The 17471-nt window shown below is 41.8% G+C and overlaps 1 protein-coding gene across 1 annotated transcript in view; it reads right to left on the bottom strand.

The window, feature by feature from the left end:
- Window positions 1–917: 917 nt before the first annotated feature.
- egfra (epidermal growth factor receptor a (erythroblastic leukemia viral (v-erb-b) oncogene homolog, avian)) overlaps window positions 918–17471 on the bottom strand; it is an 88876-nt gene continuing 72322 nt past the window's right edge. The window contains exons 23-28 of the mRNA XM_084327508.1: window positions 13178–13324; window positions 10269–10366; window positions 8681–8848; window positions 6592–6645; window positions 5906–5999; window positions 918–4268 (exon numbers count right to left, since the gene is read on the bottom strand). Coding sequence (XP_084183634.1) covers window positions 3928–4268; window positions 5906–5999; window positions 6592–6645; window positions 8681–8848; window positions 10269–10366; window positions 13178–13324 — 902 coding nt within the window. The 3' untranslated portion in view covers window positions 918–3927. The remainder of the gene's footprint in view (window positions 4269–5905; window positions 6000–6591; window positions 6646–8680; window positions 8849–10268; window positions 10367–13177; window positions 13325–17471) is intronic.

Genomic DNA, 17471 nt, shown 5'->3' with positions numbered 1-17471 from the left:
ATATAGTGCAGTAAAAAGTACAATATTTCCTTTGAAATGCACTGGAGTAAAAGTACAAAGTTCCCTCAAATGAAAATACTTAAGTAAAGTACAAGTACCTCACAATAAAAAACAAAAGTGTTACTTTCCACAACTGGTGTCAGCCTGTCTCTATATTTTGCAGTACTTATGTTATTGCACACCAACTCACCCAAGGCCTAGATGTAAATGCGCTCAGTGACTTAACTTGATTATAAATGTTTCTTTTCTGTTCCCCTGCGCTTTGATGCTACACACTGATGAAGGTCGTTTGACTCAGTATTTCTTGTGATAACTTAACTACATTAATCTAAAATGAGCGGAAGTCTTTCTTTCCTTTGTTCCCCTATAGAGACAGATCATAGAATGATGATCTGTTTTGCATACAGCTGCTTATCTGCAGAGCCCTTAAGGGGCCTCTTGCAAAGGTTCATGGTCCTGACATAAGACTAATAAGGTGAATGAATCTCTTTTAAAATGTGATTGTAATACCAGAGAGGCCTAAGGCTATAGAGCTGCTAGATTATTTTGGTCAATATTGAGATCATGATTATTTTAAACTATTACTTTTTAGCAGTGGATTTCCTTGAACTTTAAATATAATTCAACTGAAAAACCATAACATGACCTGACTCAAAGGTCTATTCATTATAGGTTTGACCTGGCTTAAAAACATGACCTGGTCGATTATCTTATTTTCATAATCGTTGGAAGCCAAACTATGGCCCATTTATTGAAAATAAAATGTGATGAATTTCCCAGCCCTATCTGAGGATTTACGGCATTGCTTCATAGGCTGTACATACACTGTACATACAGTGCATGTCAATAACTGCAAACGTAAGATATAGGTCTGCAAAAACAAAACATTTTTATTCATGTTCACTGTTGAAAGAAATAATTACAATTCAGGAATAAGTGCATATTCATGTATAAAGTGGCAAACCATGGAATGATAGGGTATAATTACTTTATGTGACTATTTTAGTTATATTGTACACAGCATAATAATCACGCTTCTCTGTACATGTACCGATGTCGAATCCGAACAGCTCACGTGTTGCTACTACCAGCATGTTCCTTTAAAACTAGGAAAGATATTTATATTCAAAGTTAATGCTCTTGCAAGACATTAAAGCTGTGAGCATATCTATAGATGTAGTGTCAACACTTACAAAACAATAACAAGTATAGTTGTATAAAAAAAAAAAAAAAAGCAAAACAGGGACCCAATTTGGACCATATAGAGAATGCAGGAAATATGTCCTCCATCATCTTCATGCTCTGGAGCCATCGGAACACGTTCTTTCTTTAATAGTTTGGGAGGGAAACACACTGAACTGGGTCCCTAGAACACTCTCCCTAGAAAGTCCTCCTTTCACCCGTGAGAGCCAACAATCTAGTTAATCATACATACTGTGTAAAGAATTATCTCCAATGCTTATCTGGTTCACACTGCTTCGAAAATGTGTAGTTTTGATTTGATGGATAATTTTCCCTCCAGAATTACACAGTGCCGGTTTAAAGGTATACATACCACTCAAATGAACAATTCCCATTGTTATTCGTATGACCTAGAACAGACAAAGCAACAAACCAGGGATCCAAACCTTCCATTTGAGATAGTATGCTGAAATGCTACAGCCTGGAGCTGCTCCACAGACAATGCATGGGAGACATACTTCATTATGCTCTAAGAAGGTTTGTCTAGACCAGTGGTTCTCAAAATGGGGGTTGCAAGACAGTTGTTGGGGGTCGCGAAAACCTATACAAATACATCCTCATATTCATACACAGTACATTTCAAACTGAGCACATTTTACTCAAACTAAAAATATTCAAGAAAAACTACACAGTAAATTTCGCAGAGTAAATCTTACTCAAAAAGAGTAGTATTTTGAGTCAAATTTACTCTGCGAAATTTACTGTGTAGTTTTTCTTGAATATTTTAAGTCTAAAGCCAAAAACACATCAAATGAAATGTTCTTCTTCTATGGTGTCTAAATGTATAGACACATACACACACACGTGTCCAATACTATGCTTGACCATGTTGGCGGTCCTGAAAATACATGCCTCTGATTTTAGGGGGCTCATGCATCAGAAAGGATGACAACCACTGGTCTAGCCAAGTGAGATTCACATACAGTGGTGCCTGCCATCAGTCCTGGACCAGAACATGTATCATGATCAACACAAAACCATTCTGGATACAGTAGTCACTGTCCTCCATTTCTCAGGGTTGGGGAGGTTACTTTCAAAATGTAATCCCTTACAGAATCAGTAACGTAATTCACTGGCATACTCAAAAGTCAGCAATGTAACCGAGATTAGGCAACTTTATATTTCCTTTTGTGTTCTAACATACCTAATGAATGAACAGACTATTCATCTTATGTAAACAAGACGAAATCTTTTTCTGGTCTTCATCCTCTTAGCAGTTGTTTGTATTGAGCTGTACTGTATTGTACCCATTCTGCAATCTGTTAATAACATTTTCAATCAATCAATTTAAAGAGTGTTTTTCATCACCATCTACAACAATTATGTCGAAACATGTAAAATGATGTTTGTGACCTATAATTTCATTATCAAATCAATTTCCCCTTCAATAATGTTTCTGACAAAAGGAAATCAACTATTCTGGGTTGTTGTTTTTACAGTAACTGTAATGGATGGCAGTCGATATTTCTCTTTTGTATTCTGATTACTCTAAAATCCAATTACACGTGTAGACCAATACTCCCCAGCCCTGCTTTTTCCATCTATTTTCCACTTGCGAAGGACTTGCACAGTTCCTCCATGTTCCTCTCATTTCAGAAGGGAAAAAAAGGAAACAGTAGTGAATGTTTCCAAATACAGACCCGCTCTCCTCTGGCAGAGAAACAGCATCCTTAAAAAGCTTAAACTGACTGAAATGCCCCATTAAAAGCAGTCATACGTTGCAACATTTGATCGCCTTGTATCCTCTTTTGACTCGTCCTTCAGGAAGAGTGTCGTCGTCGTGTCTTTGAAGATCCCAGTCGTCCGGCCAGCATTCAACTCTGAGGAGATCCCGTTCGTCCGCATGATGTCATCACCACGCAGGAGGCATGAAGCTCTGCATCAGAGAGCTCCACATCAGTAACTACTGTGAAAACAGCTGTTAACCCTTTAAATACCAAATACTCATAAATACTGTTAGGCTAACCGGTGTGTTTTTTAGTTCAAATTCTATATAACTCATGTACCTTTCCGGTGTACAATCTCATATACGAGATTAGAATCACGAGAGCTGAACACTCTAATGATGACGTTACAATGGCTACTGGCTACTAGAATCCTAAAATAGAACTCGGAGAAGAAGATAAGAATGTTCACCCGAAACGGATGTTTTGGTTGTGAGCTGCCACTTTCCTTGTCGTTTCCTTTCAATGGAGATTGTGATTTCTTTTTTTCCAGTAGACATTTGACCATTTCGCCCTGATGGTAGCGTTTCTCCGCTAGTACATTCAGATCACAGCCTTTTGTGCACGACGTTCTCAAGACAAATTCTCCGTTTCAGGTGGATCATACGATATTTGCATCTTGTAGAGCAACTCTCATTTAAATTGAGGTTTTTTTCTTTCTTTTCATTTGTCTAAGTCTCTCTTTCTCAAGCTTTTCATCAAAGCGGAATCCTTTTCGGGTCCATTTGATAGGGTCAAGTCTTTGGAATGAGGGCTTTTTCGGGTGACAAGTTGTAACAACATGCGAACAAAAACGGCAAGCGGCATGACGTGTCACATAGCTCCTTGGGGACCGTGATAAACGCAACACACAGAAAGCAGTCCACGGTACCGCTAGCTAAACCCTTCCCAGCCCTTTCTTAACGGAGCAGAGAACTGTCTCTCATCGTGTCCACATCCTCTCCCGTCCTCCCCGGGAGTGTCAGTCCGGGCCGAGGTACTCCGCGTTCTCCGCCGCCGGGATGTGTCCGTTGGCGTGGCTCTTGATGAAGGTGGGAGTGAAGGCCTGCTGGTAGTCGGGGTTGTCTATACTGTTCTGCGGCTGGTACTTCTGAACACTGTGGACGGCACCGTTGGAGAGGGCGGCGGGGGGGGGCTGGATCTCGTTGAGGTACTCGGGTCCGGCGGCGCCGTTCTTGAAGCAATTCAGGTACTCTGTCTCTGGGGCGTCTGAGGAGACGGTGGGCAGGATGCTGCGCGGAGGACCAGGGTGCTGGTAGACAGGGTTCATCATATCAGACACTCCGTTCTGGTTTATATAGTCTGGAGGGGGGGGAAAGCAGTTGGAGCAATTAGTCCCATACGAATGAATGAACATTAGGCCAAATAGGAGCCCACATTTGAAGTTGAAGGTTGATTGGTCCTCTCTGATGGAGAAGCGCAACAAACACTGGTATTTGTTCATTTTAAGGCCCTTATTGGTAAGCTACCTCCTTATACTACATCATTATTGGAATTGGAATTTTGGAACCTATGGAACCCGTTCTAGTGACTGGCTGGTCCATAAGGTTAGCTCATGGAATGAACTCCAACAATCCTTGAAGCTTGAGATTCTCCCCTCTGTTGCAGAGTTTAAGACCTTGATCTACAACCTTTCTCAATCAAGTTGTACGTGAAGTGTAGTGAGAAGAATAGACAGAGGATTACTCAGTGGTAAGTGCTTTCATATGTATACTTGCACACCTTATATATCTGCTATACAAATTTGAGGTATATATCTGCTGGGTTGTTCTTGTCCATATTTCGGACAGCCCATGTATTTGCAGTTGTGTGTGAATGTGATATATCATACGAAAGTACTCAACCTCTACTGTCTTTACCTAACTTTAAACTCTTTAGATAACACAATTTGAAAAATAATATTCTCTGAAAACTTTAAACAGTTATATGGTTCTTCGCCTGAGGTACTCAATTAGTCATAGTAAAGTACATATTCTAAATGTTTTAATTCTATTTATTTTTGGGCTTTCTGTATTTTTCACGTTGCGAGCATTGCCCCACTGTCGGCCTGGGGAGGGTGTAGACTATCACATGCCTCCTCCGATACAGTCGCCAGCCGCTTCTTTTCACCTGACAGCGAGGAGTTTCACTGGGGGAACGTAACGCGTGCAGAGCTTTGCGCTATTTCCCCTAGATCCCCTCCCTGCTGAACAGGCGCCTCGACCGACCAGTAGGAGTCGCAGTTTACAATGACCAGGACACATACCCCACCGGCTTCCCACCCGCTAACACTGCCAATTGTTAATGTATTGTTAATAGGGATGACTGACCAAGCTGGAGGTACCGCTGACAGCTGGATTCAATCCCAGAGTCTCTGCGGTGGTAGGCGAGTGCTTAGTCCACTGCGCTACCCAGCCGCACCCAAAGTACATATTTCTGTATACATGTATATCTCTGTGCAATATGTGCATTCCTGCTGTGTAAAGAAGTTACATTATCTCTGTTAATATCTGTAGATATATGTTGAATCCTGTAGATATGTTGTTCTGTAAATAGGAATCCTGTGCTTAAACTGGTGTTTCTATCTTTTTATTGTATTATACTACCTTGTTTTATTATCAAATGTCTTTTCTTTTCTTTTCATGTTCTTATTTTACCTTTGTACATTCCCTCCCAACATCCCCCCTGTTGTGCTGTTGACAACAAGGCAACTTCCCCTCAGGGATAATAAATGTATCTTATCTGTCTCATCTTGGGAGTTCTTCCAAGTTGAAGCAGGTGCACAATAAATACTGTATTGCCCTCTTGAGATATACTGTAGCAAATATGTTACAGCCATTGCCCACTAGATGTCCCTCTTCCTTATGTAAAGACATGGAGCGCAAACAGAAGAATACACTATTAAGAATGACACACGTTGGCACACGAGTATGAGGCATGAGGAGTGGAAGGGTACTTGCCTGGAGCCGGCTGGAAGGCGTGGTCCAAAAACCTGTCTGTGGGGTCGGGGATGTACCGAAGAACCATGCTTCCTTCTCTGCCTTGGAACCCATTCTGGAAGAAATGAGAGGGAGTTACGTGAGATTGGGGTTTTAAGGTTCTACTCTGCGTTCAGAGTAGTTTTGAGATATTGTGCTTTAATGTGGTCATACCCCATCGACAAAAACTAATATCAACACTTGAATTATTTTACCCAGTTAAATAAACAGTTTCACCCACATGTAAAGACATGTTTGTATAACTAGTAACTACACTATATGAATAAGTCATTTTGACCAACATGTCAGGTCGAACCTTATCAAGATCAGGATTAGTACATACCACTACTGGTTAGAACATTTTAGAGACAGGATTAGTACATAAAACTACTGGTTAGAACATTCTAGAGACAGGATTAGTACATAAAACTACTGGTTAGATCATTCTGGAGACAGGATTAGTACATAAAACTACTGGTTAGAACATTCTAGAGACAGGATTAGTACATAAAACTACTGGTTAGAACATTCTAGAGACAGGATTAGTACTTAACACTACTGGTTAGAACATTTTAGAGACAGGATTAGTACTTAACACTACTGGTTAGAACATTCTAGAAACTGAAGAATATCTTTGAGTCAGTTTGTTAGAGCGACTTTTCTCTTACCGATGACGACAAACCGTTTCTGCCGTGGCACGTTCCAATGCTACTGCTTAGGCTCTGCAACACAAATTGGAAGTTTTCCATTGACATCGGAAGAAAACACAAATTCATATTCGTGATAGAGAACCAGACAGACTTTGTTATGTCTTTCAGGTTTCTGGTGGGTCAAAGCACTATAAATTTAAAAAATGAAATAGGGAAAGCTAAAGGAAAAGACAAGTGCCGTCAGCTCTGGCAATGCAATTTACGTTCAACAAGAGTAGGAAATTGAACACGCTGTTGAATAGGCGACCATCTGTGGAATTCTCTGGCACCACGGCCAGGCTGTAGCCTACCCTAACAAATTGGTATTACGAAAGCAGGTCCTGGAGTGAGCTTCGCTATTATTCCTCCAGAATCCTTTTTTTTTTAACAAGTACATCTGCCTGCAAAGGCAATCAGACTTGAGCGGCTTTTATAGCAAAACCAGGCTCTCAGTGACAGACATGGAGCCCAGGCAAGGAGGGAGCAGGCCTACACGCACGCGCACACACACACACACACACACACACACACACACACACACACACACACACACACACACACACACACACACACACACACACACACACACACACACACACACACACACACACACACACACACACACACACACACACACACACACACACACACACACACACACACACACACACACACACACACACACACACACACACACACACACACTCGACTGGAAGTCAAACAAAGCAGATGATTTCTCCCCATCTCAATTGCCATTAATCAAAGGGCACTTGGGAGGATATGTGGGGAGAGGAGGAGATGGTCAAGTATGGGGTGGAGGGGAGAGGGGGGGGGGGGGGGGGAGTGGAGCAGGAAGAAGAAGAATCATCCCCGTGGTGACATTTAAGCTGGACGTGGGAGCGACCAGGCTTCAGTCTGGTCCAGGCCCAGGTATGACTGCCCACGTAGATACAATTCACGCCAATTGGTTCCCCACCTCCTCGGCCTACGTACGGCGCTATACCCTGATTGAATTTCACTGTGGTTGGCAAAAGGAGCTGGCTCTAAACGAGCATACATCAGCATGACCATGAACCTAACAGACATGGCTGTCGGCTCCGAGCCAATGTGTTCTGCTGCAGCGGAGAAGAAAAAAATAGAAAGAAAGAAAAAAAGGTAATTGCTTCCAACGAGTGAAAAAAGCCTCGTTAAATGTACAGCTTGACTTCACGGCCGCCGAGTGTCTTTCCCCGGCATCTATGTGGCAATGAGAGCTCACGGCTCTAAGACAGTGCGACGACATTCCATTTCTTTGACTCAATGCTATCACTATTAAGTAATTTTGTGCACATTTCCTATAGATTGCTGTAAAAACCCATTTCCTACAGTAGAGTATGAATAAGTGTGGTGGAATAGGTCAGCAGCTGGGAAACGTCACTTGCTATATAGCCTAATGTCTCTTTAATGATGTCCCAGCGTCCAAATTGGGTCTCAGGGCTGCTTTTGTAGAGAACCTCCGCACGCGCTACACTCTCCCAGTGAAACTCCTAGCTGTCAGGTGAAGAGAGGAAGCATGTGGTAGTCTACACCCTCCCCAAAGCGACAGCAGGGTAGCACAACGGGAGGTAATTGGCGTAACGACAAAATTGGGAGATGGGAGAAAAAAAAGGTCATATTACCGTATTGTCCCAAATATATGACACGGTTTTTGCTGCAAATTACACCTGAAAAAGTGAGGTCATCTTATATTTGCAGACTAGAGATTGGAGGTATTGAGGGAAAGAAATAATTTACAGGGATACTTAGAGGGATATTTACCCCTTTCCCAATAAGATAGTATGACATGTTTGGTTATCTATTGATTGTTCTCCATCTCTGGTTTCATAGGATACCACTGGCTTAAAAACCGAGCCCAATATGGCCTCCAAAATACAGTAAGGTTAACGTGGGATGATCCAATGGCTCGTCATTAGGTTTCAGAGGATTAAAAATAGGCCAAGTGAACCAAGGTGGTCAGGACTGAGGAGGATCTTCTTAAGATCAGGGTGATAAAAAAAATAACAACACCCAAGAAGGTCAGTCAGTTTACCGCAGAGTGGAAGAGAGGGGTCCGCGAGCTGCTGGGGCTGGTGAAGAAGCCGTGTTGGGGCACCAGGTACTCGTCTGCGTCCACCGCGTCCTCCATGTCCTCCCCGCTGATCAGGCTGCGGTAGAACTTGGTGTCCGTAGGACTCGGTAGGTGCATTCTGTCATCACCCTGAAACCAAAATAGATGATTACATATGAATGAATGAATGATCGCATTTCAATAGTGCTTTTCTACCACTATAGGACAAAAAGCAACTGATAATGGAATGACGTCTTTTCAGCATGGGTGGCCCCCGTGGGAATCGATCCCCCAACCCGTGCCATGCTCAGAGCACCACTCACTCTACTCATTGAGCTACATGTATATTTATGTATATGTTGTTTGTACTCAGTCTTGTGGAAACTACTTTAAAACTGTAGTTTGCCAAACTACTGTAGTTAAACTACATCTTAAATTAACTACTCTCAAAGCAATGTTGCTTGTCAAACTAAAACTACTCTCAAAAAGTAGTTCAACTACATCCAAACTATACACTGAGTAGTTGTAGGTGTGTAGGTGTGTTTGATTTAGGGACTAGGGCAGGCCAATCCTCAGCCTGAGGATGTGTTTTAAGGAGAGGACAGGGAGCAGTTGTTGAGGTGGAATCAGCACCATTTTATAGGGAAATATATATAGTTTGTAATTAACTACCTAAACTACATGCCCCAAAGTAGTTAACTACTGAAGAAGCTACTGAGATTTGAATGTAGTTAAACTACTACCCTGACCCAACTACTGCAAACTGTAGTTAAACTAGTAATTGAACTACATGTAGTTACAGTAACTACTACACTACTCCCCAACACCTGAGTGGGTCTAATCATGCAGTATAGATGGGAACAGCTTGAACCTACTTGAACAAGAAAGACTGTCAGGCTTTAAAACTGTGTAGGACCCAGGCCTAGAACTGTGCTCGAGAGGGAACTGTGCCCTGAGTGGGAGGTTCGAAGGGTCAAAGTGGGTATCAAACAGGAGGGAAGACTGTCAGGTTTTAAACTGTGGATACCAAACAGAGAAGGTAAAGACGACTTTAAACTGTTGAACAGTAATCCAGAACTATTTTATTGCACTGTAAAGAAAAAAGTGATTTTCTATGTCTGCACTTTATGTACTCATTTCATGTCTATTCTATTCTACTACTTATTACACTGCACTATTGCACAATTTTACTGTTTATTCTATCTTACTCTTTCTATTATTGTCTATTTTTAAAACTGAATCAAACCATAAACAAGGTGGCATGTTGGGATGTTAGATCATAATGTGAAAAACTGTGATTTTATATGTCTGCACTTTATTTGCTCATTTTATGCCTGTCTTTTTTCTGTTGTGAAGCACTTTGAGCTGCAGTTTCTGTATGAAAGGTGCTATACAAATAAAGTTGTATTATTATTAATACTTTATTTCCTGTCAGTCACTGATATTAGCAAACACTGCAACAGGAAGTCAACTTGGATCCATTTAAAATGTTTATGTTGTTCCAAGTTTAAACTGCTTATAATTCCAGAGAAATCACAGAGGTGGTTCTGCGGGCTTGTTACAATTATACCTGAATAACAAGGTAGCGTGAAGGATCCCGCGCCATCTTGGTGAATTCAGACATCAGCTCCCGGAAACGAGGTCTGCTGTCCCCGTCAATCATCCAACCTAAGCAGGAGACAGAAACATGATACTCATTATTTCTCACTCTTTTAAGAAAAAGTGGGAGACCAGCTTCTTCTTCAACAATTCAACCCCCCAGACAAACGACCATGCAAGCCTGTTTTAAATTGAACCAGATGAACAATGTTAATCAACTAAAGATGGAAAGTTGGGAGTGTTGTGCACATTCATAATTAAAGACTGCAGGTTGAGTGCTTTCAGGGTGGATGTATCACATTTATAATGTTTTTCTTTGGTTTTTAGTTTTAGATTAATTAGATTAAAATGTATTGTCATTATACAGCACAAGTACAGTACAATGAAAATAATTTGACATCCAACTTGAACAGTAAAGTGCAATAGTAATATACAATGTACAGGAGATTAAACTGGGTAAACAATACATAAATGAGTACTACTGAGTATAGTGCTAATCAGATGTATGTACAGAGTATTAATATGTACAGTGATACAGGTATAAAGACACTATGGTCGTAGTCATACTGGCCAGCAGCGTAACTAGTAAGAGTATGTAAGGGATATGTACAGATATTAGGAGTGTAACGGTACACAGAAGCCACGGTTCAGTACGTACCTCGGTATTGGGGGTACGGTTCGGTACGAGTTCGGTACAACAGAAACTAAATATTTATAATTATTATTATATATTTATGATAATTATTATAATTATTATTAAATAGAATAATTTTCTATAGGCTTGCCATGGTAGTCAGTGATACTGGTGTCATTCTGTGTTCAGGCATTCACTGAGTAAATGAATTGCCTACTGCCCCTTTAACAACTTATCCTTGTTAAGTTTCAGTTTCACTTGTAGAGAGGATTTAACTTCATGAGACTGAAGACTATAGAGAACAGATGACATCTTACAACAATGGCAGAGGATTATTTGGATTTAAATACAGTAGCAGTTCAACTGGAGAGGAGCTCAGATGATCAGTCCGGAAAAGTATGTTTATTTTTTTTATTTGATCAGCTGTGCCTGAGAGTCCGGCGGAGGAGAATGTTGGTGTGTGTGTTGGCGACACGTGTGTGTGTCTTTCCATTGGTTTAACTTGGTTAACATTATTGGGCGAACAAGAAAACGAAAGAAAACTGTAAAATTGTAATGCCCCTGCAGCTGTTCCAATGTAAATGTGCCTTCCTCCGTGCACTTTCACCCGCTCTGAAGTCGGACTCGGTGTGCCCGGCCACGCGCGCTGTTCTCGCACGGAACCCGCGAGTGCCTGCAGGCGCGACTGGTGTGTTTGCGCTGTGAGTTTTTTTCTTCGTATGGCTGCACGTACCGCACCGTGACGGCCGTACCGTAAATTCGCGGGACGAATACACGTACCGTTACACCCCTAACAGATATAGATATAGAATCTACTGATATGGAAAAATTATTATATACATGTATGTACAGACAGATGTGGATAGATATAGGCTACTGTATATACGGTAAGAATAAATATATATATATAAAATATATATACAAGGTATATACAGCATTATTCTACATATTGTGACGAGCCTGGTGGTGTTCAGACTCGTCAGGGTTAAAAAACAAACAAATTCAAATGTCCACACAAGTGCAATATCAATCAATACGAAATATTTATTGACTACAGGCAGAATATAGTTCGATGGGCAAATAGAATGGTCATAATACAGTCCGATGTCCAAAACACAAAACAGGCTCTCGTACAGAAAAAGGATTGTTCAATACTCAGAGTAGTCGTCCGGTCCAGGGTCAGTACACAAGGGCGTTTCTCAGCCAGTCTAGGGTCCAGTACACAATGAACACCTTCTCGCCTTCACCTCTCCTCTCACTACCTCTCACCTCATAAAACTCCGTACACAACTATCTCTCTCTCAATACAACAACTCCTACCTCATCTCCACTCCACTCAACTCTCTCTGTCCTAGTGTATTAGTAGTGTGTGTGTCTGGGGGGTGTGCGTGTGGGATGTGGGTGATCTAATGATGCACAGGTGTGTTCTATCAGTTGCTTCTACTCCTCCCGTGGCAGTAGTACCTCCCGTCCTTCACATATCCATGAGACGGGGGGTAATATCTGCCACAATATATAGAGTTATACGAAGGTGTATACTAGGGCTGCAACGATTAGTCGACATAAAAACTTGTCGACGCAGACTTCTTACGTCGATTAGTCGTTTAAATTTATATTTTTTTTATTATTATTATTATTATTATTATTATTATTATTATTATTATTATTATTATTATTATTATTATTATTATTATTATTATTATTATTATTATTATTATTATTATTATTATTATTATTATTATTATTATTATTATTATTATTTTTTTTTTTTTTTTTTTTTTTTTTTGTTGCACTACCTATCTCTGTGAAAGTGGCTTCTCAGCTCTGGTCCAGCTGAAGACTTCTTAGCTTAACATAACAGGCCGACAGTAAGTTTGGGGGAACTAATGGGATAACTGGGGATGTTGTTTGGTCCTGACAAGAGTCTCAAAGCAACTCTGAGGTCATGCTCAATGTCCAATCTGTTCCTCTGCTCTGTCTTCAGCTGGACCAGAGCTGAGAAGCCACTTTCACAAAGATAGGTAGTGCAAAAAATAAAAAATAAATAAAAAAATAATCGACAGATTAGTCGACTACCAAAATAATCATTAGTTGCAGCCCTAGTGTATACTATAAGTAGGTATATAGAAGAATTATATGCAGGTATATTCAGACAGATATGGATATATATATATATATACATGTGGTAAAATATCATATATAAATGTATATATATGGTATATACAGCATCCATTCATCCAACTCACATTTCACCATGATCATGTAGACGTCTATGGTGCAGATAGGTGGCTGAGGCAACCGTTCCCCTTTCTCCAGAACCCCGGCTATCTCACTGGCTGGAATACCATCATAGGGTTTAGTCCCAAACGTCATCAGCTCCCAAACTGTCACACCTAAAGGAAAGGAGAAAAAATTTCACAGCCCACGTCAAACACAGTAGAGTAGCTGTGTGTGTGTGTTTGTGTGTGTGTGTGTGTGGTAAATGGCTGCATTTATATAGCTCTTTTATCCAAAGTGTTTTACAATTTGTTCCTCACATTTTACCCATTCACACACCGACAGCAGAGGCAACCATGCAAGGTGCCGACCTGCTCATCAGGAACAGTTAGGGGTTAAGTGTCTTGCTCAAGGATACTTTAACACGCTGCCCGGGAGGAGCGGGAATCGAACCGTGAACCTCCCGATTACGAGGCGACTGCTCTACCTACCAAGCCACTGTCGCCCCTATGTGTGTGGACATCCAACCTGTTCTTATAGGCCAGGTAGGCTGTGTGTGTGCACATCCAACCTGTTCTTATAGGCCAGGTAGGCTGTGTGTGTGCACATCCAACCTGTTCTTATAGGCCAGGTAGGCTGTGTGTGTGGACATCCAACCTGTTCTTATAGGCCAGGTAGAGTAGCTGTGTGTGTGGACATCCAACCTGTTCTTATAGGCCAGGTAGAGTAGCTGTGTGTGTGGACATCCAACCTGTTCTTATAGGCCAGGTAGGCTGTGTGTGTGGACATCCAACCTGTTCTTATAGGCCAGGCAGAGTAGCTGTGTGTGTGGACATCCAACCTGTTCTTATAGGCCAGGTAGAGTAGCTGTGTGTGTGGACATCCAACCTGTTCTTATAGGCCAGGTAGAGTAGCTGTGTGTGTGCACATCCAACCTGTTCTTCTAGGCCAGGTAGAGTAGCTGTGTGTGTGCACATCCAACCTGTTCTTATAGGCCAGGTAGAGTAGCTGTGTGTGTGCACATCCAACCTGTTCTTATAGGCCAGGTAGAGTAGCTGTGTGTGTGGACATCCAACCTGTTCTTATAGGCCAGGTAGAGTAGCTGTGTGTGTGGACATCCAACCTGTTCTTATAGGCCAGGTAGAGTAGCTGTGTGTGTGCACATCCAACCTGTTCTTATAGGCCAGGTAGAGTAGCTGTGTGTGTGTGGACATCCAACCTGTTCTTATAGGCCAGGTAGAGTAGCTGTGTGTGTGTGCACATCCAACCTGTTCTTATAGGCCAGGTAGAGTAGCTGTGTGTGTGCACATCCAACCTGTTCTTATAGGCCAGGTAGGCTGTGTGTGTGCACATCCAACCTGTTCTTATAGGCCAGGTAGAGTAGCTGTGTGTGTGCACATCCAACCTGTTCTTATAGGCCAGGTAGGCTGTGTGTGTGTGCACATCCAACCTGTTCTTCTAGGCCAGGTAGAGTAGCTGTGTGTGTGGACATCCAACCTGTTCTTATAGGCCAGGTAGAGTAGCTGTGTGTGTGCACATCCAACCTGTTCTTATAGGCCAGGTAGAGTAGCTGTGTGTGTGCACATCCAACCTGTTCTTATAGGCCAGGTAGGCTGTGTGTGTGCACATCCAACCTGTTCTTATAGGCCAGGTAGAGTAGCTGTGTGTGTGGACATCCAACCTGTTCTTATAGGCCAGGTAGAGTAGCTGTGTGTGTGCACATCCAACCTGTTCTTATAGGCCAGGTAGAGTAGCTGTGTGTGTGCACATCCAACCTGTTCTTATAGGCCAGGTAGAGTAGCTGTGTGTGTGCACATCCAACCTGTTCTTATAGGCCAGGCAGATTAGCTGTGTGTGTGCACATCCAACCTGTTCTTATAGGCCAGGTAGAGTAGCTGTGTGTGTGCACATCCAACCTGTTCTTATAGGCCAGGTAGAGTAGCTGTGTGTGTGTGTGCACATCCAACCTGTTCTTATAGGCCAGGTAGAGTAGCTGTGTGTGTGTACATCCAACCTGTTCTTATAGGCCAGGTAGAGTAGCTGTGTGTGTGCACATCCAACCTGTTCTTATAGGCCAGGTAGAGTAGCTGTGTGTGTGGACATCCAACCTGTTCTTATAGGCCAGGTAGAGTAGCTGTGTGTGTGCACATCCAACCTGTTCTTATAGGCCAGGTAGAGTAGCTGTGTGTGTGGACATCCAACCTGTTCTTATAGGCCAGGTAGAGTAGCTGTGTGTGTGGACATCCAACCTGTTCTTATAGGCCAGGTAGGCTGTGTGTGCACATCCAACCTGTTCTTATAGGCCAGGTAGAGTAGCTGTGTGTGTGCACATCCAACCTGTTCTTATAGGCCAGGTAGAGTAGCTGTGTGTGTGGACATCCAACCTGTTCTTATAGGCCAGGTAGAGTAGCTGTGTGTGTGCACATCCAACCTGTTCTTATAGGCCAGGTAGGCTGTGTGTGTGCACATCCAACCTGTTCTTATAGGCCAGGTAGAGTAGCTGTGTGTGTGCACATCCAACCTGTTCTTATAGGCCAGGTAGAGTAGCTGTGTGTGTGCACATCCAACCTGTTCTTATAGGCCAGGTAGAGTAGCTGTGTGTGTGCACATCCAACCTGTTCTTATAGGCCAGTTAGAGTAGCTGTGTGTGTGGACATCCAACCTGTTCTTATAGGCCAGGTAGGCTGTGTGTGTGCACATCCAACCTGTTCTTATAGGCCAGGTAGAGTAGCTGTGTGTGTGTACATCCAACCTGTTCTTATAGGCCAGGTAGAGTAGCTGTGTGTGTGGACATCCAACCTGTTCTTATAGGCCAGGTAGATAAAGCTACATGTGCAGACTAAAGACTCCAGACAATTGAGTCAGTACAGTACTGGGATCTGTAATACAGTTTGTGGATATTCCTTTTCTTTCGGTCTGCACATCTCACGTCTAACTAATTATTCAAGATTTGTTTTCATCCCCCATTTGAGAGCAAAAGGTTGGTGGGAGATGTGACATGATGGAAGTCTCCCAAGACATCCCACTGCATCAACAGAGGCTAAGTTGACATGTTGGCCATGCCGGCTGTGGAGGAGTGGGAGCTGTAGGGAGGGAGGGAGCTGGCAGGATGCTGCTCTGAGTCTGGGGCCGTTTGAAAGGGAAGAGCAGAGGAGGAAGCTTGTCGCTTCTGCCAGGGCCTGCTGATGTCGTTGTTGAGCGGAAGGTACCATCAAACCCCAGGGATGAGAAGATTTGGAGGTTGGCCCACATAGGGGTGTGTGTGTGAGGAGGGGGGGTTGTGTGTGTGTGTGTGTGTGTGTGTGTGTGTGTGTGTGTGTGTGTGTGTGTGTATCTCTCTCTCTCTCTCTCTCTCTCTCTCTCTCTCTCTCTCTCTCTATTGGGACCCAAGTTATTTATACTTTATTTAAATTATATTTTTTACAGTATCGAATATTTAGAAAATTGTTACGTTTGCTGATGATACTAATTTACTTTGTTCAGGGGAGGACATAAAATAATGATTGAAAACAGTAGAAAGGGAATTGATAAAGTTAAAGAAATGGTTTGATAGGAATAAGTTGTCTCTTAATGAAAACAAAACAAAATGTATGGTATTTGGTGGTGTTCCTACCGACTGTGAAATTAAACTGAATTTAAATGGAACCGAAATTGAAAGAGTATATGAAACAAAATTCTTAGGTGTGATTATAGATCACAAACTCTGTTGGAAGCCACATATACAATATATCAAAGGTAAATTAGCCAAATCTGTTGGCATTCTGTACAAAACAAGGGAGCTGTTAAACCAGAAATGTTTGCATATATTGTATTTTTCACTTGTTGTGCCATACATGTCATATTGTGTTGAGGTCTGGGGGAATGTTTATAAAACAAATATAGATCCTATTATTAAACTACAGAAAAGAGCTATTAGAATAATAAATAAAGCTAGTTACCTTGAATCGACAAATCCATTATTCATAAAGTCCTGCACATTAAAATTTGTAGATATGGTTTACATAAAAACCTTGGAGATAATTTTTCGTGCTAAGAGTAAGAACCTACCAGCTTGTATTCAATGTCTCTTTCAACCAAGAGAAGGAAAGTATAATTTAAGAGGCTTGTGTATTCTTAAAACATGTAAAAAGGTAAGAACTAATGTAAAAGCTAGATGTGTTTCAATTTTGGGAGTTAAATTGTGGAATAGTCTTAGTGACGGGTTGAAGTTGTGTACTTCTCAGGGGAGATTTAAAAAGGCCCTGAAGGATAAAATAATTCAGGAGTACAGTTTTGAGTAAAACATCAAATAAAATCTATTTTCTTCTCTTAAAAAATAAAAAG

Source organism: Notolepis coatsorum, assembly GCF_963971535.1.
Source record: "Notolepis coatsorum genome assembly, chromosome: 13".
NCBI lineage: Eukaryota > Metazoa > Chordata > Actinopteri > Aulopiformes > Paralepididae > Notolepis > Notolepis coatsorum.
Note: the sequence above shows the minus strand (reverse complement) of the source record. Positions and strands in the feature narration are given on the sequence as shown.